The sequence below is a fragment of the Drosophila novamexicana genome, unplaced genomic scaffold (assembly GCF_003285875.2).
Source record: "Drosophila novamexicana strain 15010-1031.04,08,12 unplaced genomic scaffold, DnovRS2.1 tig00000960-arrow-arrow-pilon, whole genome shotgun sequence".
In the NCBI taxonomy this organism is placed as follows: Eukaryota; Metazoa; Arthropoda; class Insecta; order Diptera; family Drosophilidae; genus Drosophila; species Drosophila novamexicana.
Genome location: NW_020824833.1, coordinates 2,186,097 through 2,213,325, shown reverse-complemented (window position 1 = coordinate 2,213,325; position 27,229 = coordinate 2,186,097). Strand labels below are relative to the sequence as shown.

Genomic DNA, 27,229 nt, shown 5'->3' with positions numbered 1-27,229 from the left:
CATCGATAGTGCCCTCGACTGTTTTTGCAGCACTACTTTTGCGTTGAAACTTCAGCCGGACGTGTGTTGCGGGAGCGCGTTAGAAATTTGCTTCGAATCAATTTATCGTGCGTCTGCGTCGTTGTGTGAGCAAAAAGTGTAGCAATAATATTCAAAAGGTAAATTGCAAGCAGAATTTTTTGTTGTTTTTTTTTTACTTCTGAAATTGTTGAAACTGTGCGTTAATATATCAAAGCCAACACACAAGCACATATGTATCTACATAGAGGGGGCGACGCCAAACATTGCTGCGACGGCTCAGCAGGCAGAAAATTCTCAGCAGCCTCAAAGCTCAAAGCAACGGACTAGCAACAAACACCAATTGGAAACACACTACATACACACACACACATACATACACACACATATGCATACATACATATATATGCATACAGACTGAACTAAGACGTGCTCTGTGCGTGTGTGTATGAAATGTTTTTTTTTTGTTATTTTTTTTGGTCACACATAAGTATATGTATGTAAATGATGTACATACCCGTCGAATATTGGAATATTTATAAAAAAAAAGGAAAAAAAAGAGGAATATACTAATAATAATAAAAATCGGCTCAATGACCGCGCTGTTGGTTTTTGCATTTCTTTCATTTATTTCGATTTTCCAATTGGCCAAAAGGCAGCACATAAAAACAGAAAGACACACGCGCCCCTGATGCCGCCCCCACCCCAACCACATAACGCCAAAAAGTGCATCGAGTGAGAAATAACAGTGTGCCCATTTCGTACATACATTTGTATGTATATACACATAATGTATGTATGTATGTATTTAAAGGTAGCATATATATTTATATATGTACGTATGAAATTATTTAACATTTGTACAAATTAATTATGCGACATTTTAAAGAAACTTCCGTCTTATATATATATATGTGTGCGTGTGTGTGTGTGTGTCTGTGCTCAAAAACAACAAACCGTAGTGTAAAGTAACTGTAGATGCTGAAAAGAGATATTCCAGAATAACAGTAAAATTCAAAAAGAAGAAAAGCCCATGTATATGTGCACGAGTATATACTCGTACGTGCGTGTGTGTGTGTGTGTGTGTGCAAACAAGCAAGAGATTTTCAGTGAAAGAGAGCAGAGCCAGAGCCGCACGTAAATTACGGTGCTTGTGACTGGGACTTTCTATGTGTGTGTGTGTGTGTGTGTGTGTGTATGTGTGCGAGGGACAGGACACCAAGCAAAGCGTAAAGCAACAACGAAAATTTTCATGCTGTAGAAGTTGGGGTGGATAGGTGGGTGGGTGGGTGGGTGGTAGGTTGGTTAGGTGGGTCGGCCAGCGGCTGGCTGGTGGGGCATAACTCTGTTAGCTGACGCTGTTATCGCTGTTGCTGCGCAGTCGCTAACGCTGCCAGCGTCGCACCGTGTGCACGATACGAAGTTATGTTTTATTTCTTCAATTTGTTGCTTTATTTTTTTTATTTTTTATCAGACTCACAACATTCAAAAAACGCAGAAAACAAACCGAAAGCAACCAGCCTCAACTCGTTGGCTCTGCTCGTCCTTGAGCTGTGCAGCCTCGACTCCAAACTCCGTCCAGGGTCGTGTGTCTCTCTGCTGTGTGTGTGTGTGTGGACATCTCTACAAGGTTGCTTCTTCTTCCCTTTTGTTGAATTCAAGGAGAGCCCGCCTTTCTCCCTTGAGCCCAGACCCAACTGCATTTGATGTGTTGCATTTTTTTTTTTTTTTTTTTGTTTGAATTCCCGCTGGCTTTAATCGCAAATGCGACACACAATCGCTGGCCCCCATCATTGCGAGCTGATGACCCGGTTAGCTAAATGGATTTTGTTTTTTTTTTTATTGCGCGTAATAGAAACATATGCATATGCACATATTTACAGAGGCACACACATTCGTGCACAGTGGCGTCCAATTGAAAACAACTTTCAAAAACTTTCAATAAATTATGATGTTGGCTTTGCAGCTGATTAACTTAAAAAATTGGAAATGTTGCAGAAAATTAGAATTGTTGTTGGCAATGAATCAGAGCCTGTATACCCTGTATAAAGGGGCATGGGCCGAGCCAGTCTTCGCATAACTCGATCAAATATTCATTTACGACTTTTAAGCCGTATTATATTTATTATTATAATTTTTAATTTTAATTTAATTTTTTTGTATTATTTGTGAATCAATTGGGTATGAGTTTGGTATTGAGCATAGGAGTATCTTAAGGTCGGGCACACCCGATATTTTGTTGATTTTTGCAAACAGAAAACATTTCAACTTCCTGACAATAGACCCAAACTAAGGATTACAGTTATTTAATATATATTTATTTAGCGAAGTTCGTAAGATTTAGATTAAGATTGAAGCCTTAAATGCACAAACTTAGATCTTAATTAAAGTTGTTTCAAATGTGGGGCACATTGAATGCGCCCCCTTTAATCAGTTTAGGAAAAAGGACAATTGCAATTGCTTTTCATATCGCTAGTACGAGATCTTAAAATGTATAATACGTATACGTATATGTGTATGCACATGTATGCCATACATGTGTGTGTGTGTGTGTGTGTGTGTGTACAGACTGAATTAGTTAAATTTGCTGATAATCGGGCGTAATGTCACTTAATTGTCAACACCTTGGGGATATTTAGAAAGCTGACTTTTGACATAGGGCATCTATATATATATATATATATATATATATGGGGCATTGTATATATTCCTATATAAACATTTCGGCTTAAGTTTCCAAAGAGAAGGTCATTAAAGGGCAGATCAAAAATTATCTATTCCTTTGCTTTAGTCAAATCTGAATTTGCATTGCAAATAAGTTTTTCTCATAACCTCGCAACAACAGAGACACACACACACACACACACACACAGTTAACCTTAAACAACAGCAACAATTTTCAATTGTGTTCCAAAGATAGCGGTAAAAAGGAAACACTTTTCAAATACATATGTACTTAAGAATAAGACTAACATTTGTGTAAATGCAAATGATTCAAGCGCCTTTTCGGTTTCGTTTCGTTTTAAAAATCGTTCGTCCAAATATGCGCTTTCTTAAATTTCTAACATTTCTGATTCCAAGTAAAACAAAAAGCTTTGTTTTGCACGCAAACAGCAACAGCTGCTGCTGCTGCTGCTGCTGCTGCTGCTGGCATAGAAAGCTTGCGAACCCGTTAAGCTGACGTTCTTTGAGATAATCTTACTGTAAAACTGGTAAAAAGCTGCTTTGCTGTATTCAATGCATTGAAATGAACGCAAAATCCATATTAAAAAACAAAAAAAAAGAAGCACTTAACTAGCGTACAGGTGAAAATTGCACATAAGTTAATTACATGCATATTATAACAATTAGCAATTTGCGCTCTTATGACAACTGCTGACACTGGAGGCAAATGCAGAGTGCATGGTGGAGCTGTCGCAGTCGCAGTCGCATCATGCATTCGTGCGTGGGAGCGTAACAGAGAGCGGGCGAGAGAGGGGCAGTGAGTGAGAGAGCGTATTGTGGTGAGAGCGAGCGCACTGAACGTGCAAAATAATTGAAAAGAAAAATGAAAATGAAAATAAAGCATAAATAGATTGAAAAGTTAGGCATGACGCGGCGCAACAATTGCGGAATATCAAATACAATAGAGAGCAAAACAAAAACAAAAACAAAAAACAAAAAACAAAAATAAAACAAACGGCGAGCGTTGTTTTTGCTGCTTCTGCTGCGGCTTTTGTTTTTGTACTCACATTGCGCTAATAATAGCGGGAACAACTACTACAACAACAACAAAGGCCAGCATCTAGAAGTACTGAATACGTTTAAGAAATACATTTCGTATATGCATACATACATACAAGCTGTATATGCATACATGCATACATATGCTTTACAAAACAAAACAAAAAATACATTAGTTAAGCCAACAGAGTTTTCTCTGTGATTTATACAAATCTGAAAAACACAAAAATACATTCTCTATGAGCACACACACATGCACATGATTATGTGCATGTCTCCTATTTGTGTCTGTAAGTGAAATTCAAATAAAAAGCAAATCTGCCCGTGCTGCTGCATTCGCATGTATATATTTACATTTACAACAGTTTCGGGTCAATTGACTTTTACTGTTGCGGGCACCCATACAAACGCAATCCAATGAAAAAAGCTCCAAAGCAGCAACAGCAACAGCAGCAGCAGCAGCAGCAGGACTCTGTTCGCGTCGGCGTCGCACGCAACAATTCGCCTTAGCCAAGGCAAGCCTAAGCTCACCACAGGCGCGCATACATATACACACATGTATACATACATACATGCATATATACAGACACGAAAGGCAGCTGAGAGCATGCGGGGAGCGCTCGTGCTTTCGCGTCTTTCCCTACTCACCAAACCCTCATCCACATACACTCATTGGTTGGCGCTTCGTCACCGCACAGTGGTTTTAAAGCGATGCTAGGCTTTTGTTTTAATAAAAAACAACAACAACAACAAAAAAAAAAAAAGCTACACCTTTAGTTAAATTACTTTTGCTAGGCATTAAACAGTAAGGTGGTGCATGCGTTGCACTTGCAGAGCTTGCATGCTCGTGCATGTATATTTACATACGCTTCTTGTGTGCGTGTGTATGTTGTGGGCTTAGGAGCAGCTTTATGCGTGATTAGAAAGCTCTTTCGCTAGCCAACGAGAAGGTTCTAAGAGCAACTCTAGTATTTTAAAGTAAAGCTACGTACACATACATATGCATGCATGTATGTATGTATGTAAATATATGTATGCATGCTTTTCGATTACCTACACAAACACGCACATTACAGTCTTCAGTTTTTGGCTAACATTTTGATAGCACTTGTGTTAGTGTAAATGCTGCTGCTTAACAGATATTAGCAAATAAATAGTAGCACGTGCCGGAACAGATAGCGAGATTTTGTTTCGTCTTTGGATATAAAGAGACAAAAAGCTTTCCCTATTGCTTTTTATATAATGTGAAATAAATGATTTAGTTCAAATATGAGTTGCAATAACTTTATGTACATATGTACATATGTACAACTCAATAATTATATATACTTATGTACATAGATAGATATAGCTTCACTTCACTTCCATATGACATGACATGACATGACATCAGCATCCTTTTAGGAAAGTTCTATTGTTGCTGTTGCAGATGCTGTTGCTGCAACGTGGCCGGCCCTTTGCAATACAAGCAATATGCATACATACATACGACATACACACACACTCTCAATACATACATTGTACATACACCTACGGCGGCTGTGTGTTGCTGTCACAAAAGCCCAAAATCGCGGCGGGGTTGAAAGAAGACATCGCCGTGTTTTCATTTCTTTCATTTGCACGAGTTGCTTCTGCTGTTGTTGCTGTTGTTCTTGTTGTTGTTGTTGTTCTTGTTGTTGTTGTTGTTGTTGCGCCAGCAACAGGGTATTCGGCACGCACTAATACAACACCATGAAAAGCAACAGCAATGGCAGCGTCGTCATAATGACCGACTAACTGACTAAGTACGTGTATATGTATGCGTACATATCTATATGCGTGTATGTATATGTATGTGTGTGCATGTACATATTTATGTTGTCTGTATATGCATGTATGTGTATGTGTTCGTGCATGCGCCTCGACAGGCTGCCAAACCAGCGGTCAGGGTTGACTTTTGCAGGAGCCCAAACCAGGAATATACTCGCAGGCCCCTGCCTCCCTGCCTCCCTCCCTGCCTCCCTCCCTGCCTGCCTGCCAGCCTGCCAGCCTGCCTACCTACCACACGCCTACCCACATTTCTGCTTCTTGCTAAAAGCAACGGCAACAACAACAAAATTAAGTGCGCCGAGGCAAGCTCTGTTGAGGCTTGGGCTTGAACGCGGACCGCGTGCCGTTACTTCGTTTTTATCCTTATAGAGTTTCTTTCTGTGAGAAGAAGTCTGACGCGGCCATGGCCGTATGCATATGTATATGTATATACACAAATATGTATGTTTGTGCGCGCGCGTGTGTGTGTGTGTGTGTGTGTGTGAGCAGGGAATCGATAAAGCATACTTATTTGCACTTTTGGTGCAACATGCTTTAAATATGTACTTATATACATACATATAAATGTATTTTTGTTTTCATATAATACCTTTACTTATATAGATATATAATATACACATACATACATCGCTGCCAGCGCACACACACAGTAAACCCGATTTCTCTTTGTAAATGTGTGTGTGTGTGTGTGTATGCACAGAAAGCTCTGCGCCTTTGGCTCTGCTGAGACTGTGTGTGTGTTATGTATTTGTACTTGTATGTGTGTGTGTGTGTGTGGGTCGGTGAGTGTGCGACTTAGTTCAACTCGAGATTAGCTTCCGGTGGGGATACAAATCATCTCTCGGTTCGTTGCTCAAGTTATAAATATTAAAAATTCAAAAGCAAGTCCTTTGTCCCATTCCTTTGTATCCATCCATTCATACCCCATTCCGTATACCCCGCAACAGGCATCCATCATGTATCCAACATTTGCTATTGTTGCGCCCTTTCGCTTTCAGCTCGCGCTTTGAACAGCTGCTCAGTGACTGCTACATTCCCCCAACCTACATATTGTCACTCTCTCCCACCCATTGAACATCTCGTTACAGTTACTTTACGCATTCTATACACTGGTGGCCAAAAAAAACGCAACAGTGGTGCAGGAAAGAAGGATTGTCCTTGTTCCTGCTGTTTTGTGCATGGGTTTTAGTGCCGTTTGCGCTACTTTACTAGTTTTTTTTTTTGGCTGGCAGCAGGAAAAGTTTGGCACAAGTATTTTTGCTGTACGAGCTGATGCTTTAAACTTTTTGGTCAAGGTCCTTGGTTTTCGTTTGCAATTCTGCTTTGTTTTGGCTATTGTTACCAGACTCTGTGGTACTCTACCTCTCTCTATCTCTCTCCGCCTGTCTGTCTCTTTCTCACTTTTTGTGTTCCTTTTAGTGCACTTAGCAGCAAAAAGAACCACAATGGTTTAGCATAAATTTTGACTTAACTCAAAAATGTTTGCTCTTGCGCTTTTTTTATGGTCACCACTGTACTGAGTGCAAAGTTGTGCTGCTGGCGCTTTGTATGCGTGCTTGTGTCTGTGTGGTTGTGGTTGTTGTTGTTGCTGTTTTTGCTGTTGGCTGAACGGCGAGTTTTATGCTTGTTACATTCTGCTCTCTCCAACATGATTTGCCTCGGGATGGGCAGTTTTTACTGTCTCTATCTCTCGCTCTGACTCTGTTAGAGAGTTTTGTGAGGCTTTGTGTGTGTGTGTGCGAGTTGCTGCAGTTCTGTTACGCACAACTTGGCAGCAGTTTTGCATGTAATACTTTTTACCTTGTGTGTGTGTGTGTGCGTGTGCGTGGCAGTGTCTGAATGCATGCATGCACGGGTATGTTACAGTTAATCCTTTTAAATATGCCGTTCTCATGGTAGGTGAAACAGTTTACAGGATTTACTTTTCATAAATACCTGCATACATTTTAATCTATATATGTATGCATGCTTTTATGTCTGGCTGTATGCATGCGGTCGTGTTTGCGGCTCTGTGGTCTCATTTGACTCACAGATCAGCTGTTTTTTTGCGCTCGTGTTGGTGAATGAATTTATCGTTTTATTTTTAAGCAATTTCGCATGTGCTTTGGTCTGAAGCCCACACCAACCCGACATACACACACGGACACATTCGTGTTTGTGTGCACGTATGTATGTATGTATGTGTACATATGTATGTATGTATGTATGTTTGTAGCTCTGACAGTACACAATGTGTGTATGCTAATTGCTGAAGCTGCAACAACAACAACAACAGCAAATACACAAAACTGTGAAACAGAAACCGAAATTAGGTCGCAATCGCCAGCCACACACCCTGCCACACACACACACACACACACACACACACACACAGATATAAACACAGCGCCCAATAGAGCACCTGCGGCGGCAAGTAAAATACAATTGCCAAAAATAATTTCACTGCGCGACAAAAAATCAGAAAATAAAATAAAATAAATAAATGCCGCATACACATGATGAAAAATCGCGTCAAGTGAAAAACTATTTGACTTATTGGAGCAGACAGCAGCGCAGTCGCCAGCATTCAAGCTGTCACTCACACGGACACATAGAAAATAAATGAAAAAAAAAAAAGAAGAAAATACGCTCGGAATTATATTTCTTTTCTTGTATCTCTCAATTAAACTGTGCTAAAAGTTTATTTCAAATATTGTGTTGAATACTATTAAGCTGAATAGCTAACTTCTGCGACTAACGGTAAAAGTTACACAAGCGTTGAACTAATTTCGGTTTTAGACCAGTCATGGCGAAGCGTGGGAGGAGGGCGGGGCAGATACCGCAAGCGCGCGCCCAACAAATTTCGAGCGAATGAGCGTGTTTGTGTGTGTGCGTAAGTATGTGCCTGGTCGCGCCAGGGGAGGCATGTGTGTGTGTGTGCGTCTGTGTGAGGGTTGGTGTATTGGTCGTGTTTGACATGTGCATGTGGAGAAATTTCATTGTTATTGGCCACGGAGATTTCATCAGCATCGCCATCAAACGCAGCATTAACCGTAATCATTGCGAATACCTCATGCTGGGGCGGGCCCACACACGTTGCAAATTTGCATTTTTACTCCTGTGAAGCTTTTGCAATTAGTATACATATGTGCAAATGGTTAAATTTTAATTATCGAAGTGCCATTTCATATCGATTGTGTGCATATACAAAAACATATGTAGCCAAAAAAAAAATGGATTACATGAAACGATTTTATATTTCTAACCTAAGTTGTTGCCTATTTTGATTATATGTACATGCATATGTCTGTGTGTGTGTGTGTGTCAATATGTCAATATGTGACAGGGAAACCCTTTTAAAGGTTAGGCGGAAGAGTCTTTGCCTTGAATTCAAGAGATTTACTTTAAATTGTCTTATATTAATTATTTTGATCAATTATTAAGAAAAAAACAAGTAGGAGGTTCTAGTCGGGAGCTCCCGACTAGGGGATACCCTGAACCCTCTTCTTCCAACATCAAATGCATATATATATTCTATTTTAGAAGCTATATGTCAAGTTTGTTGACTCTAGACTCTAGGATATCGATATCGATTTTTATCGATTGCTTGGAAACGGAGTAAGTTATCGATTATCGGAAACAAACTCGATCTGCGCGGGAACTAGGAACATCTACATCTCAAATTTCAAGTTTGTAGCTTTTATAGATTCTGATTCATACAAACGGACGAACGGACAGACAGACGGACATGGCTAGATCGACTCGGCTATTGATGCTGATCAAGAATATATATACTTTATGGGGTCGGAGATGCTTCCTTCTGCCTGTTACATACATTTGGATTTAGCACAAATACAATATACCCTTATACCCATTTTGATTGGGTTCAGGGTATAAAAAACACAATACTTTTTTGGAAACAATTTAATTTCCGGCCGATTGACTCACAGATCAGAAAAGATATAGCCATATGCAATACGTAAACATGTGAATCACAAGTTAATCGATTTCTCATTATTTTCAAAATTCGGTTACGCGTTATTGTAAGAAGAAGAAAAGTGTGTTCGTTGGAAAATTTCATTTCCCGGGAACATTTCTCCAAATCGGTTAAACAAATTATTTTCAGCATAGCCTGGCTTTTGGTTATATTGATTGAGTGCTTGAAAGGCGTATAAATGGGGGAAACAAATGGAAAATGTGTGCACAACCATTTTCCAGCTAATTTGACATCGACATCCTTGTGTGGCTGTAACATTTGCCTCATCCTGTTGCACACTTACGTCATAAATTCTTCATATCAGTGTGAACATTTTCAGCCGTTTCAGTGCGTTGATTACCCATCATTCAGTGAATGTAGAGTATGTTTATGTGTATATCCATATGTATGTCAATGTGTTTAAGTATATGTTTGAATACGTGTGTGGCCACTGAAAGGACCTGCTTGGTCCTTGTTAGTTAGACGCCGTCAAAGGGTTATCCGGAAAATTGGATCGACAGTAAAATGCGTTTGCGTGTTTGTTTGCTTGCAATTGTTGTTGTTGTTGTTGCTGTTGTTGTTGTTGTTGTTGTTGTTGCTTGGTCACAACGCATTTCAAACTTAATTATTATAATTGGCAAGAAGCAAGAAGCGAGAAGCGACGCTGATGAAAAACACAGCAACAACAAGTAAGAGGTTCTAGTCGGGAGCTCCCGACTAGGGGATACCCTGAACCCTCTTCTTCCAACATGCATGTATATATTCTATTTTAGAAGCAAAATGTCAAGTTTGGTGACTTTAGCTCTTATTAATTACCAAAATTGCCCAAAAAACAGGATATCGATATCGATTTTTATCGATTGCTTGGAAACGGAGCAAGTTATCGATTATCGGAAATAAACTCGATCTGCGCGGGAACTAGGAGCATCTACATCTAAAATTCCTCTAGCTCTTATATGTTCTGAGATCCTTTGACTCATACATACGGACGGACGGACAGACAGACGGACATGGCTAGATCGATTCGGCTATTGATGCTGATCAAGAATATATATACTTTATGGGGTCGGAGATGCTTCCTTCTGCCTGTTACATACATTTGGATTTAGCACAAATACAATATACCCTTATACCCATTTTTAATGGGTTCAGGGTATAAAAAGCTGCCAAAAGCTAAGCAAAGCAAAAACAAAAAAAAAACATAATATAGGGTATATAAAAATATATATATTTATATATTTATGTGTATATAATTTAAGGAAAAAGTCAGCGAATAAGCTTTGACACGCAACGCGCGGCATGCCGCACAGTGTGGCAAACACAAGCTTATTCAACAGGCTGGCCATACAAAACACTTTTAATTAGTTTTCCTTTGTAGAAGGTGGCACAACAACAAGTTGCTAGCCACAACTGTTTGTTGATTGACAACCGGATTATAAAAAAAGAAAAATGAGAAAAAAATAAACCACACTTTTAATAAGCGAGTGGTAAAAAGAGTTCAAAAGCAACAAAAATCGCTAATTGGATAGAATGTCAGGAAAGCGAAAAAGTGTCGAGTGCCAATGAGTTCCTCAACAATTCTGTGACCCTAGAACTTTACTTTTTGGGCTACAGACAATTTATTTGATTGCAAATTAAGAGCCTGTTGCATGGCAACGGAACTTGCGATGCAGCAAAGTTTTTCACACGAATGGAAAATGGGTGTACCGCATTTTTTTTTTTCGAATTATCTGTAGAAAGAAAAAGTCTCGCTGAAAAAAACGGAACTTAACGCGTGGAAAAAGCGTGAACTGCTGTGCCAACGAGTTGGCAACCCTAGACCGAGAGCGTTGCCAGCCTGCTGAAAAGTTCGCACAGAACATCACAGAATAATTAGCCTCTATGGTGACACGGTGCCACATGTTGCCCTTTCGGGAGTTGACTTTCTACAACGACGCGCCCAAGTCGACCAAGTCGGAGCCGAAAAATGAGCACTCACCCGGTTTGGCTAAATAATTTGCAATTTAAAACTCTTGCTATTCGTTTTCTATGCTGTTGTGTTTTTGCGGTGTTTGCATGTGTGCAAAAGCCAAAACCGTTTGAGGCAAAAACAAAGCAACAAAACAACACGGCTACAATGAAATTCTAACAATGGCAATGAGAAGCACGAAGCACATTCCAATGGGGTGTGCCCGACTATGGGAAGCCCTGACTTAACAAACATTCGAACTTTCTTCTATGCAGCGGCTGTGCTTCTTCTGCCCTACTCACTATGTTTGGGAAATAATCCTTGTTGTGTTGAAAGTTTTTGAAATAATCAGGGCTTAAATATGGCAATTAATTGTGGCGCCAGCCTTTAAATGAGCTTTTTATACCCTGAACCCATTAAAAATGGGTATAAGGGTATATTGTATTTGTGCAAAATCCAAATGTATGTAACAGGCAGAAGGAAGCATCTCCGACCCCATAAAGTATATATATTCTTGATCAGCAACAATAGCCGAGTCGATCTAGCCATGTCCGTCCGTCCGTCCGTATGTATGAACGCAAGGATCTCAGAACCTATAAGAGCTAGAGAAATTTTAGATGTAGATGCTCCTAGTTCCCGCGCAGATCGAGTTTGTTTCCGATAATCGATAACTTACTCCGTTTCCAAGCAATCGATAAAAATCGATATCGATATCCTAGAGTCTAGAGTCACCAAACTTGACATATAGCTTCTAAAATAGAATATATATATGCATTTGATGTTGGAAGAAGAGGGTTCAGGGTATCCCCTAGTCGGTAGCTCCCGACTAGAAACTTACTTGTTTCTATATGATTTAAGAACCAACATGCTGCACTTACTTTCTCCATATTTTATTAGCCTTGAGTTATGCTTAAAAAAAAAAAAAACAAGAGATATGGCCCAACAACGAATAGACGAGAGAGATTATAATACAAATTTCAAGCGCTAGCTCGAAAAGTTTTTCAATATTGGCCATGAGCAGAAAGATATACAGACATATTTTCAATATGCCTCGCTCAGCCTGTTACATACATCTGCCCAGAACTATTATGCCCATTTGCAAAGGGCGCACAAGACAACGAACAATTGTTAAGATATCATTTACATTTATATGTGCGTATGAAAAGGGAATTATGCAAATGAAATATTACACATAACACACAAAAATGTTAAAGAGGGCACAGACATTCATTTGTAGGCACGTTTTCTGTTGAGTATCGCATAAAATTGCAATATATGAATGAACATTCAAGGGATTAGGACCAATTTTCGCTAATTCAAGCGTGACAAATCAAAAATATAAATAAATTTATTCAAATTCTACAATTTTCTATGATTTAATTATGATTAATTTATATTAATGTTGTACATATATTTGACTAGCAAATTCTTAAATGTTAAAGGCAATTTAACTCATTTTAAACAGCTGGAAATTTGTACAAATTAAATTTGTGTCTATGCCGATGAACAAAGTTTTTTGAACTAACTTATGCATTTTTTTTATAAATATATATCTGAATTTTTCCATTCAGATATGAAAAGCACTCTGATTAGGTTTTCGTTTGTTTACGCCATATAAGAACAGCACTGCTTGCAAGGCACTTAACTACGCTGCAACTATTTGCAATGAGCTCAGTACTGTGGAGTTGCCACCCTGTTCTTTTACTTGACAGTTAATGTGCCATTCGTTAACAGAGCGTTGCCACAGCTAGGTTGCAGCTGAACTATATATATGTATAAATACATGTGAAGCGTGCATAAATAAGACAGGAATATACAAAATATTGTCATGTCTCGCATTGTTCCGTATCACTTCAAATGTTTTCAATGGCATTATGCACACTGACATTGTCTTTTGATACCCTTGTTAAGGGCTTTGTACATTTTGTCACGAAATATGTGAGACCTCGCTGAACTCGAGAAATATGTATATATATATTACGTTTGGTAGCATAGGAGGATCAAATAGTTCTATTGGAAGAGTCGGATGAACAAAGAGTTTTTGTATGGAAATCTTTTTCGGTTTTTAGGATAGCTGCATCGAACTTGGCATTAATGGGCTTTACGTACTAACTTGTTATATGGCTGCTATGGGAACAATCTCTTGGGAATAAAGCCTTCTAAGATTGACTTCAAGAGTATTTAAGGTTCGCCGTGTTGTTTTCTTGTTTTTCTCAATGCTAACAATTGTGACTGCAGCTGCGGTTGCCGCGTTGCTGTTGTTATGGTTGCTGGCGTTTTTGTTAACAGACTTCACCCACACACACACACAGCAACACACACCCAGACACATACACTGAGTCAGACAGACAGCCTAGAAATGTTGCTGTTGTTCGCGGTCGTCTTTTGTTCTTGCCATTGGCATTCGACTTCGACACACATTTAATTAGTTTGCCACATTTCGCAAATAGTTGAATAACAAATAAATTTGTGCACTTTAATTACGCGCTGCTGTTGTTTGCCCCCATACACTGTAAATATTTGCATTGTTTTATGCATATGTACATATATTCATCTAATTTGTATTCGTTTTGAAATAAGTTCGACTTTCGAACAAGGTGGCAACGCCGTTGCCTGAATTTTCGTTGCACGATTCTCGCAAGTTTTGTTTCCCTTTTGGCACACACACGCACACCAGATTTCATTTTATTTTTTATACACATATATTTTTGTTTTGTTGCTTGGCTGCGCGGCTACAGCCGAAATTTAATGACTTAGAAGTAAAACAACAATAAGATGTGAAATATTCGCAATATGTGCGCCGGTTTCGGTATTGTTCTAATTGCACACCCATTCGTCTGTGTGTGTGTGTGTGTGTGTGTGTGTGTGTGTGGGTGTGTGTGAAACCAAAAACCACAGCGGCAAAAACGAAAGCAAAACATTCAACGTTTATGTTCAAAGATTTACGATTTCTTTATTCTCGTCGTCTGCTTCTTTCCTCGGCCACATTTTTGTAATGCCACATTAATTGAATTTCTACTTAAAGATTACCTTTTTTTTTTTTGTTGATAAATGTTGAATTTCTGGCAGCATTAAATACAATTATATCTGCTGCGTTAAGTTGGCTGCGTCTAAACTTTTACCGTTCATTGAAGCGTTGCCAGTTCGTTAATCATTTTTGGTGACAATTTTCTGTTAAATTTCTGTTAAAAGATACAACTATAGTCATAGTTTCGAACTGTTGTAACGATCCAAAAATGTTTCGTTTTGTTTCTGTTTTTCTTAATGTTAAAGACGCGCAATCAAATCAATAGAAAAACTGAATTGAACTAGTTTTCTCAGTCTCCATATACTCCTTGATTTTAGAAACTGTAAGAGCTAATCAAATTTTGAGTAAATATGCTCGCATATCAGACGCAATACAAGTTAATCATATTTGATTAGAAACCTGCCTCGTTTCCATAATATCAACAATCATTTTTACCCCCAGTTCTTCGAAAATTGAAAAATCTTCCGTTCTTCCCCTGTAAAAGCCAAGGCTTTGTGCTCGGGTATGCACACACATTTGATAGTCATATTTAAGCATTACAAATTTCTAACCTATCCGAATATAAACATCGAGGTTATGCAAGAATGCATTTTCCATAATGTGGGGTAAAGGTGAGACGCACAACTCTTAGTCGGACCGGACCACTCCCGACTAGTGCATTCTTGCTTGTATTTTATTTAAGTTTAGTATACAGAGACAAAGACAGAGACAGAAACAGCAGCACATGTAAGTCGTCGATTGGCATTCTATTATCGCTTAAGTTGCATTTCATTAGTTCCGACCGGTTGTGGCGCCTAGTGGGGCCTGACGGGAGCCATTCGGCGGCCTGTTTGGTGTTAAACATACGAACTACAATCGAACTACAATCGCGCTCACGTGTTGCTTAAACTGCGTAGCTAATGTTTAATTTATATTTTTAAGACCCCTTTAACTCTAAAAAAAAAAAATGCACATTAAAGTTGTGTACAACGACGAATATCATTAATATTTATCAGCAAAACTTGAAACAGCAAAAATCTTAAAAAAAGCGAGAGATCCAAAATTTGATATTGGTTACCCAAACGATTGGCAGATCAGGTTTTTAATTTTACAGTTCGTTTAATAAATTTGAGTAATTGAATGAAAAAAGCGTCTAGTTTTTGTCTAATCTGTAAATGGACTTTGTTCCTATTAAGTAGATTTTATGTTAGATTTAGAATAATCTAAAGTTTACTTAATTGATGTGACTCATAACACAGACATGCATATCGATAGCTTATCGATAGATCGTAGTCAGATATATGTTAATTAACAGGATATTGTTATAGCCTGTTACATAGCTGTTACAGCATTTGTTACAGTTACAAAACTCACGTTCTGCGATTCCACTTGCAACTGTCAAAAGTACAGCTTCTTGATCGTTTTGATTTGATTCAACTAAACGCCGCAAAGTATTCCTTCCAAAGGTAGGGACTTAGTTTAATAGACTCTGCAAGATTTGGCCAACTTGAAATGTTGAGAATTAATCCGGCCGAATACCAACATTCTTTACGAATGTGAATAATGTGGTACAGGCAACATACTTCACATTCGCAAAAAATGTATAATATGTTGATAGTGGAATTTTTATTTGGCACCAAAAATGTTGGTTCAAGGATTCATTTCATAAATACAAACGAAATATTGTTCCCTGTTCTCATCGTAGCCGACGGCTACTTGTTTCCCTTATAGAATAACTTGAATACGCTGTGCAAGGGCTTCAATGAGATTTCGAATATCTTTGCTTTGATGTCAGACAACATGTCCAGATCGAAAAACAAGTGCGTCCGCATGGAACCTAATCATTTCGAATGGCTACTTGTTTATTGTTCGTTTGATGTACACACTTGTGTGTTCTGGTATTTAAAGTCATGAGAACATGCCAGCACCCATTTATATTCGTTTAATCAATTGAATATAAGTATGAATGACACGTTTGCCAATTCGAATGGATTTGCCCAAGACTGAAACAGGAAAAAACACCAAAAAAAAAAAAATAATAATAATAATACAAATAAATCGATTTAATCTGGAAAGCTATTGTTAGTTGTTCATTTCATAATGATTGCGTTAATTTATTCTTGCTACTTTTAATAATTTGGATTCTAAAGAAAACAATGGCGATTTCTCTAGTCAGAAGTGTCCGGCTAGCGGATACCCTGAACCTTCGTCGACCAACACCAAATGCAGCTTGTCCAAGGTGCGGTTCGGTATCTCGAAAATGAATATATATATATACATATATATATATATGATCTGGGGCACTGGGAGAGGACTTACGTTCGAAATTCCAAGATCCTTGCGTTCATACATACGGACGGGCGGACAGGCAGACGGACATGGCTTGGCTTTTGAAGCTGACCAAGAATAAATATACTTTATGGGCTTGCAGATGCTTCCCTCTCGCTGTTACATACATTTGCACATAGCCAATATACCCTGTTTAGTGTATAAAAAGTAGCTGTTGCTTCATAGAATAAGTTGTTAAGCCCAAAAATAAGTTGTGCTGCCACATGTGGCACAAACTTACACTTAACTTGTTTCAATTGAATATTTTTGTTACAAATGCTGGCTTTTATTCCTCAAGGGCTTCAAGTAAAGTCTTGTGAACTTTGAACCTTTCAAAGTGCGCCAAAAATAAAAGAGTTAGCTAAGCTAGATGAACTATAGAACTATAGAAATAGATTAAAGTTAGCTTTAAATATTGTACTGAATGTTCCACAATATTTGCATATACTTGGTAATAAATTTATATGATAAATATTTTGTATAAAAATGTTTTAATATTTTTATACCCTGAACCCATTAAGATGGGTATAAGGGTATATTGTATTTGTGCAAAATCCAAATGTATGTAACAGGCAGAAGGAAGCATCTCCGACCCCATAAAGTATATATATTCTTGATCAGCATCAATAGCCGAGTCGATCTAGCCATGTCCGTCTGTCTGTCCGTCCGTCCGTCCGTCCGTCCGTATGTATGAGTCAAAGGATCTCAGAACCTATAAGAGCTAGAGACTTGAAATTTTAGATGTAGATGTTCCTAGTTCCCGCGCAGATCGAGTTTGTTTCCGATAATCGATAACTTACTCCGTTTCCAAGCAATCGATAAAAATCGATATCGAAATCCTGTTTTTTTTAGCAAATTGGGTAAATAATAAGAGCTAGAGTCACCAAACTTGACATATAGCTTCTAAAAGAAGAAGAGGGTTCAGGGTATCCCCTAGTCGGGAGCTCCCGACTAGAACCTCTTACTTGTTATGTATCGTCGCGCGTTTAAGTCGGGCATTATTGCAGTTCTAATAAAATACCCTGGAATAGCAGGAATCTATATATCCCACACAATGCCATGCGTTGGCAACATTTCGGTTTTAGCGTGTGTACTCACGTTTCTGGTTTTAGTTTTAGCTTTAGTTGTAGTTTTAGTTTTAGTTCGGGTATACGACCAGGCGACCATTATACCACATGAGATTCAATAGCAAGTGCTAATGTAATTACTTCGACATGAGAGCTGGATGTTATATATATACATATACAAATGTGTGCGTGTGTGTGTGTGTGTGTGTGCGTGTGTGTGTATGTGTGTGCGTGTGTGTGTGTGTGCGTGTGTGTGTGTGTGCGTGTGTGTGTGTGTGCGTGTGTGTGTGTGTGTGCGTGTGTGTGTGTGCTAACTGCCTTGTTAAAATTGCACGCTGGGGACAAAACTAACATAACCAAACCCCCCCCTCTATGCCGCTCTTCTATTTTCCCCCCGCCCCCGCGCTGTTTGTTAAGTTCTGTGCGTTGTGTTTTGGCAATAAAAAAATGCACAACGTTGTTTTTTTTATCGTATGCATAATTGCTTTTAAATTACCAAGCAAACCAGCTAATGTACGGGCACACACACACACACACACACACTGACACACACACCTTAGCCCACTTAGATATTGAAAATTATAAGACAGCAAAACAACAACAAACGTTGCAAAAATAAACAAAAATAAGCAAAAACAAAATATTAACAACAAGAACATTTTCATTCTATTGAAGCAACACAAAACCTGCAAAGCAGCAGGCTCTCCCCCGCCCCTCCACAAACGTAGGCGCAGTTGTTCTTATGCCCTTGTCGAGGGCATAACTGATTTGTCATCGGATGTGTAACGCATAAAGTATATCAAAGGTAGAGTCGATGTAAACATGTTCCCCTGTCTGAACAGACCTTCGCCTGGCCACGTCCTGCTCTTGCATGCAGGAATCGGGCGAATCTCGGACCACGCTTTCATTTGGCAGCCTTGGGAATGATCTTAAGTTTTTCGTGATATTCTAAGCCAACTGGGAATTTACAAGTCAATAATTATTAGCATTCAATTTCTATATCGAATATGTATATCTTAATTGAAAGAATCTGTTGAAAATTTGTTGCTTTTACGTTGAAACTTTAACGGTTTTTCAAGGATAACTCTATCAATTTCAAACAGCAATTTCCCACCTCACAATCCGTAAGACATATGTCCACAAGTGTATTTTCTTTTTCGGCGTCTTTCTCCTCTTTTTTTTTGAGAAAATTTACTTAGCGCATCAAAAACAAGAAACAACTGCAAAAAAAACAAGTAAGAGGTACTAGTCGGGAGCTCCCGAATAGGGGATACCCTGAACCCTCTTCTTCCAACATCAAATGCATATATATATTCTATTTTAGAAGCTATATGTCTAGTTTGGTGACTCTAGCTCTAAAAAACAGGATTTCGATAGAGATTTTTATCGATTGCTTGGCAACGGAGTAAGTTATCGATTATCGGCAACAAACTCGATCTGCGCGGGAACTAGGAGCACCTACATCTAAAATTTCTCTGTCTCTGTTCAGGGTTCAGGGTATCCCCTAGTCGGGAGCTCCCGACTAGAACCTCTTACTTGTTTGTTTTGTTTTGAACAAAACCAATATGCTCCAGTTGTGGCAGAAGCGAGTGCAGGGTATGTGCCGCATGTGCGATCGTGTAAACGGAAAAATATGCGCACAGCAATAAAAAGTTAACAATGAACAAACAAATGGAATATATGCATGGAAGTAAGCCCCCGTGTAGGCACTGATAAAATGTTGTTGTTTTCACTTTGGCACTGAAACTTGTTTAATAATTCAAATATGAATAGATACGCACACACACACACACACACACACACACACACACACACACACACACACACACAGAGAGAGAGAGAGAGAGAGAGAGAGAGAGGAGAGAGAGAGAGAGAGAGAGAGCGAGAGAGAGAGAGAGAGAGAGAGAGAGAGAGAGAGAGAGAGAGAGAGAGACTTGGCCAGGGCGGTGCAGTGGGGCATATTAATTTGCATACGCACGTTGCCATTTTAACGTCTTGTCAATTTTATGTACAAATTCAACCTTTGTCTTCGAGGGCTCTGCGCAATTTACTGTCACCTGCACGAGCACCTGTCCGTGAGTATTTTATTTTATTTTTGCTTGAAAATCTTTTTATGACAACGCGAACGCCTACATGCTAAGCTCGCGACCCCCCCTGCAGAGTTCACTTTGTGTGAATGGATTGCCAATTTTAGGCACTCGTCAGTCCTCAACGCTCCGATTCGCATCTGGCCGGATCTCTCTGTGCATGCCTCCCTTCAATTAGTGTCTCCCTTTGACACAAGCACGACCAGGCCCTCGGCTGGAGGCACATGTCCGAGACTGTTCTCCGCTTTGGATAATTCGGGCACAGTGAAGTGTCCTCGAATCTGAAGCCATGTAGTTCTCATTTCCGTCATCAAATCTACATCTCCAGTTGGAAATTAGTTGACCTTGCAATGCTCGTCGTATTGCATCTGTCCTGCCGTCGTCGTCGTCGTCGTCTTTCCCATTGCAATTCGGCCTGCTTAAGTCTCCGTCAGTTGCTTGTCGAGTTTATATTCACTTACAGTGGCTGTGTTTGACTCGCTTGAGATCCGGAGTCCAGAAATAGCTCCAAGTGCGTCAAGCCCAAGTAGTGCACGAGGCAGTAATGGGGTGTATTAGCACACCAAACCGGGCTGGATGCGGGCATCCATATCGCGTTGCCTGTGTTTGAGTGGGTGAGCCTGCTTTGTGTACCAAAATAGAGCAAATCCCTGGAGAGCTTTTCGCACAGAAGCTAATGCTTCACAAGTAGCGCCTCAAAGTGCGCAAACGAGAATTAAGTTCGAGATTAAACTTGTCTAGAAAATTATAGCTCTAATTTGTTATACACCTTCAGAATGTGACAAGGTCTTCTATTATGTCCATATGGACGCAGTTTTTCAATTTCAATTTGAGATTTGTGCATAGCCACGTCAGTCAGTGTTAAGATTATGGAGCGACTCCCACTAAGGCGTGGCACTCAAGGCTGTAGACCGGACCCGTACTACGAAGCGATTCTTTAGCCAAGCATTTGTTTGGCTGGAAAGGATGCAGATACACATGTCCGATAGTTGAGCAACATGATTAGAATAAGGATGTCCCAACAAGCTGTGTAAATAGTTTGGAGAGAATTCCGAAATAGCGAAGGTTGCCCGACAAGATCTATCAAGATTTATAGGAATCCAACTTCCACAGACGGAGCAGAACACAGACTACTCCAGAGATCGTTACAAAAATGATTGGACAAATCGAAAAATAAAAAAAATCAATGCCTCCTAAATTATTCAGTGGGCAGCCTTAGCTTGACTGCGCCTGACTGCAACATTCTTATTTAATTGGAGCATTTCTCATAGGTATTGTAAAATTATGACCCGAACCGCTTTAAACATGTATCAAGTCGTACGGAATTACACGTAGGCATAAACACGTCACGTATACATATGACCATTGTAAATCTATCTGAATATGTGCGCCATAATCAATATTCTGCTTTTTATACCCTGAACCCATTAAAAATGGGTATAAGGGTATATTGTATTTGTGCAAAATCCAAATGTATGTAACAGGCAAAAGGAAGCATCTCCGACCCCATAAAGTATATATATTCTTGATCAGCATCAATAGCCGAGTCGATCTAGCCATGTCCGTCTGCCTGTCCGTCCGTCCGTCCGTCCGTCCGTCCGTATGTATGAGCGCAATATCTCACAACCTATAAGAGCCAGAGACTTGAATTTTAGATGTAGTTGCTCCTAGTTCCCGCGCAGATCGAGTTTGTTTCCGATAATCGATAACTTACTCCGTTTCCAAGCAATCGATAAAAATCGATATCGATATCCTGTTTTTTGGTCAATTTTGGTAAATAATAAGAGCTAAAGTCACCAAACTTGACATTTTGCTTCTAAAATAGAATATATACATGCATGTTGGAAGAAGAGGGTTCAGGGTATCCCCTAGTCGGGAGCTCCCGACTAGAACCTCTTACGTGTTTTTTCTTGTTCTTCAGTCGATTATAAGCAACAAGATGACAAGTCAGTTTTTTGCATTGCAATGGCCATTAATAAATAATGTTTGTCAACTGTTTTTGGACATTAACTGACACGAATTTCGAACCAGTTTTTTGGCGGACCTCAACCAGTCTGTAGCTGGGCTCGGCCTGGGCTGGCACAAGTACTTATAACAACAGCTATTGAACCTTAACCTAAACCAATTATTATCTTCTGTCAAGAAAGCGAACAAAGTTAGGAGGTTACGCCTGGCCACTTTTCAACCGTATCTGTAAACAATGGACAGTGGCGTGCGCCAAGGGGTTTCTGTGAATAATCGCTGTGATTTGAAAGTGACTTCCAGTTTGTTAACTTAACATAATTGCCGCGTAGATCGCCGTGTTGATTAAATTTGATTTCAATTTCGAATTGTTTTCTGGTTTGTTGACGAACCAGTTATACGTGATTCGATATTAGAAGTCCACTCCGAGAGTAAATCAATACCCATTAACTTTGACTCGCAAGCTGATTGCAAAGTTCAGAGCTAAACTTATCATAAGGACACAAAATTAACTTATTTGAACAGTCGAGTGCATCTCAAAAGGAATTGATGCTTTTTTCGCCAATTTAGAACGCCAGCTAATTATTTTTTCCTATCCATGACTCACTGCTGTGTTTTGTCGTTATGCAATGAGAGTTTCTGTACTTTAGACCAAATGTTTAAAATAACATACGAGTTATCTCGTTCAAACCAGGGTTACCTTCGGGCTTCAATAATATCAATATCTCGCATTGAATTATCAATTGTCAGCTGTTTTTTTTTTTTCTTCTCTTTTTTTGTTAATTTGCATGTATTTATATTTTTTTTAAGATAAATGCGCCCATATTTACATGCACACACACATGCATGCATATGTATCTGTTCTCTGTTAAGTTCGGTTGTAATACCCAATCAAAAACTCTGCTCCAGGGCTTTAGATCATCAAGAGCAGCAAGAGCATCACTTGTATGTGCATGTCTATGCTGTTACTGTTACTGTTACTGTTATGTTAATGTTAATGTTACTGTTATGTTAATGTTACTGTTACTGGTTCTGTTACTGTTACTGTTACTCCTATTATTACTATTACTCTTACTGTTACTGTTACTGTTACTCTTACTGTTACTCTTACTGTTACTGTTCCTCCTACTGTTACTGTTACTGTAATTGTTACTGTTACTTTTACTGTTACTGTGATTGAATCTCGTGATTGCTGTTTGTTAGCGTATTATTTATTTACCTGCACAATTGTTACATTTCTGCAACGTTGTAGCCACTGCACAAATACAAACTCAAAAGTGTTGTATACATGTGCATGCATTTATTATTAAAGCATTTGTGGCAAAACTGTTCAATTGAACAATTGTTAACGATTGCAATCAGAGCAAGAATGAACTTCTAGCAAATACCCTGTAGTCTCAGGGCGCAGGTTCAAAATCTTGTATACCCTTGTAGAGTATATTTAAATCAACGTGCATAGCTTCTCGTAGGGCACGAAATGTTCAAGTATGTGCCAATTCGTCGATAAGTTGCCCGAATTTCACGAAATCGATCAAAATCAATATCGAAATTGAGATGTGAGATTGTAGATTTTATATAAAGGACGTGAAGACACCAAATAGAGTGTCAACACTTTTTATAGTATGCACAGCTCCAAAATGGTTTACTTTTTGGATACCTTTCTTCAAATTTCATACAGATCGGACAACAAACACCGAAGCAAATTGAGCGAGAGCAATTAAATGGGGCGAATGAGGTCTGCGGTTGCGCAATATTTTCTGATGATTTAATTGTGCTCGACAAACAATGCACGAAAGATAATTATTAAAATAAATAGAAATATTTAATGCGTGGTAATGTTAATTGAGCTGGAAAATTGCATTCGAATAGAGTATTGTTTTTTTTTTTTTTTGTTATCGAGAAACATGTTAATTGGATTTTAATGCGAGACTTTAAAATGCAATTGCAAATGGAATTTGAATAAGAATTGGAATTGCAATTGCAATCGCATTTGATGGGTTGATGGTATTTGGAGTATGGGATATGGAAAACGCATGGGATGGAATATCTAATGACAATTTTGCGCATTATTGTAATTGCAGGCGGCCATTCGACAGGACGAGGGCGAGGACGAGGACGATTGCCGTTACCCATAAGCTGTTAGCTGTTAGCCGTTTGCCGTTTGCCGTTGGCCATTAGCCGATAGCCGATAGCCAATAGCTTTTAGCAATTTGCCAGCGCACATTCAGGACTCGAGCAGCGAGCAGCGAGGAGCGAGGAGCGAGGAGCATCGTCGTCGTTTGTGCGTCGCGCGGGGGCGGAGCAGCAGGCGGCGCGTGCGTCTGTCGCATTGACCTGGTCGGCAGTTCTCAATCCGGCAGTCCAAGTCGTAGTCGTTGTCGTTGTCGTTGTCGTTGTCGTTGTCGTTGTCGTTGTCGTTGTCGTCGACGTCGAGGTCAAGGAAAATGTCTTCGCCATTAGCGCAGAGCAACAGTAGCCAGTCACAGTCGCAGTCGCAGTCGCAGTCGCAGTCATCAGCAGCAGCGGCGGCAGCGCAACAGCAAAATCAAAAGTCAAATACGGCTGCCAGCAGCGGCGTCAACAATACACATGATAAGAATGCGGCTGGAACGACGGGGACGACAGCGGCAGCAGCAGCAGCAGCTGGAGCAGCAGCAGGAGCAGCATCAACAGTCGCTGCGCCGCAAAGCCCCACAAAACGGAGCACATTATCCACAAAGGAGCGTGTGATCGATAGCGTACCGTTTCCACCAAGCCGGAAGCTAACCTGCGCCGATGTGTTTGATGCCCGCACCGGCAAGCCGCATCACGACGTACTTAAGCAGCATTTCATACTGGAGGGACGCATCGAGGAGAGCGCCGCGCTTCGCATCATCCAAGAGGGCGCCACACTGCTGCGCCAGGAGAAGACAATGATCGATATTGAGGCGCCGGTCACTGTCTGCGGCGATATACATGGCCAGTTCTACGATCTTATGAAGCTATTCGAAATTGGCGGCTCGCCGGCGACAACAAAATACCTGTTCCTTGGCGATTATGTGGACCGGGGCTATTTTAGCATTGAGTGCGTCCTCTATTTGTGGTCGCTGAAGATCACGTATCCGCAGACGCTGTTCCTGCTGCGCGGCAATCACGAGTGTCGGCATCTGACCGAGTACTTTACCTTCAAGCAGGAGTGCAAGATCAAATACTCGGAGCGGGTGTACGACGCGTGCATGGATGCGTTCGACTGCCTGCCATTGGCGGCGCTCATGAACCAGCAGTTCCTCTGCGTGCACGGCGGCCTGTCGCCCGAAATACACGAGCTGGAGGACATAAGGCGGCTCGATAGATTCAAGGAGCCGCCCGCCTTTGGCCCCATGTGCGACCTGCTGTGGTCCGATCCGCTCGAGGACTTTGGCAACGAGAAGAACTCGGACTTCTACACGCACAATTCGGTGCGTGGCTGTTCGTATTTCTACAGCTACGCCGCCTGCTGCGACTTCCTGCAGAACAACAATCTGCTGTCGATCATACGGGCACACGAGGCGCAGGACGCCGGCTACCGCATGTACCGCAAGAGCCAGACCACCGGTTTCCCCTCGCTGATCACCATCTTCTCGGCGCCCAACTATCTCGACGTGTACAACAACAAGGCGGCGGTACTCAAGTACGAGAACAACGTGATGAACATCCGGCAGTTCAATTGCTCGCCCCATCCGTACTGGCTTCCCAACTTCATGGACGTGTTCACCTGGTCGCTGCCCTTTGTTGGCGAGAAGGTCACCGAGATGCTGGTGAACGTGTTGAACATCTGCTCCGATGATGAGCTAATGACCGAGGAGAGCGAGGAGCCGCTCTCGGACGACGAGGCAGCGCTGCGCAAGGAGGTCATCCGGAACAAGATACGCGCCATTGGCAAAATGGCGCGCGTCTTCTCCGTGCTGCGCGAGGAGTCCGAGTCAGTGCTACAGCTGAAGGGGCTGACGCCGACGGGCGCCCTGCCCCTCGGCGCCCTCTCCGGCGGCAAGCAGTCCCTCAAGAATGCCATGCAGGGCTTCTCGCCCAATCACAAGATTACCTCGTTCGCGGAGGCCAAGGGACTCGATGCGGTGAACGAGCGGATGCCGCCGCGCCGCGACGCAAGCCCCTCGCCGGCGGAGGAGGGCCAGAAATCACTGTCAGCGGCGGCGGCAGCAGCGGCCAATGCAAATGCGAATTCAATCAATGGATAATTCTAAGTCAGTAGCAGAGTAAAAAGCAGCAAAGTGCAAGCGTGGCAGAGCTGTGGAGCAGCAGCTGCAAAGTCAGTTTTAGATGTCGAGAGTTATGTTAAAAGCGAGCGCAAAATGCGTATGGTGGGAGGAGTGCATGTGCGAGCGAGTGCGAGTGGGTGAGGGCGAGGGAGAGGGAGAGGGAGGGGAAAAGCAAATCAAATAAATATAGTTTCAAGCTAAGGCAGCGACAGCAGCAACAGCGACAGCGCAGCCACACACACACACACACAAATATATGTTCGCAGCCGAACTTTCAAAAGCATAAAACAACAAAAATGAACGAACAGCAGAACGAGCGCAAAGCATAAAAGAAAAACGAGAAGCATGCGTTTGACTTATTGGTATATATACATATGTATGTATGTACATATATACAAAATGAACAGCAATTAAGCAGATGAGCAAAACACAAGCCAATCATAAAAAGCAGTTAAACAGCATCGAACAGTATTATATATGCTTATATATATATGTATGTATATGTATGCATATGTATGTATATGTATAAACATAGATAATACCGTACGTGTATCATGCAAATTGTGTGCAACATTATATCAAAAGGGGGCGCGCCGCTGCTGGTGCTGGCGTCGCAGCAGCAGCAACAAGAAAATTAGGTAAATTAAATGATATGCAAGAATGCAAAACAAAAACAACAACAAATCAATCTTATATTAAACTTATAATAAAGCTCGTCTCTGAATAAAAAAAAATATATATATATATAAATCAACATAACTCCCAACTGAAAACAAAACTACAACAAATTGAGAAAAACAACAAAAATCCTCAAAAAAAATAAAATAATAATTATATTTATAATATTAATGAAAAAAAAACGCTAAGAAATTTTACTACTTTCGTTGTGTGGCGCCGAGGGCGACTTTAAAGCTAAACACCAAGAAGAAGCTAATGTTAAACTACTTCCTACAATCCTAAACAACAACAAACAGACAACAACAATATTTTACTACTTTACACAAACATGAAGAATCGACAAAGAAACAACAGACAAAATACGACTGAATCTCTCTCTCTATTTCTGACCCTTTCTCTCTCTCTCTCTTTC

The 27,229-nt window shown here is 40.4% G+C and overlaps 1 protein-coding gene across 1 annotated transcript; it reads left to right on the top strand.

Annotated features, from left to right (window-relative positions):
• Positions 1–57: 57 nt before the first annotated feature.
• LOC115765334 (serine/threonine-protein phosphatase 2B catalytic subunit 3) lies at positions 58–26,276 on the top strand. Its single transcript, XM_030708838.1, has 2 exons — positions 58–158; positions 23,986–26,276. The coding sequence occupies exon 2, from the start codon at positions 24,349–24,351 to the stop codon at positions 26,116–26,118; it is 1,770 nt and encodes a 589-aa protein (XP_030564698.1). The 5' UTR covers positions 58–158; positions 23,986–24,348; the 3' UTR covers positions 26,119–26,276.
• Positions 26,277–27,229: the final 953 nt, after the last annotated feature.

Bases quoted from the DNA above. Each gene is read 5' to 3' on its own strand.
- LOC115765334 (XM_030708838.1), top strand. From the start codon at position 24,349: ATGTCTTCGCCATTAGCGCAGAGCAACAGTAGCCAGTCACAGTCGCAG.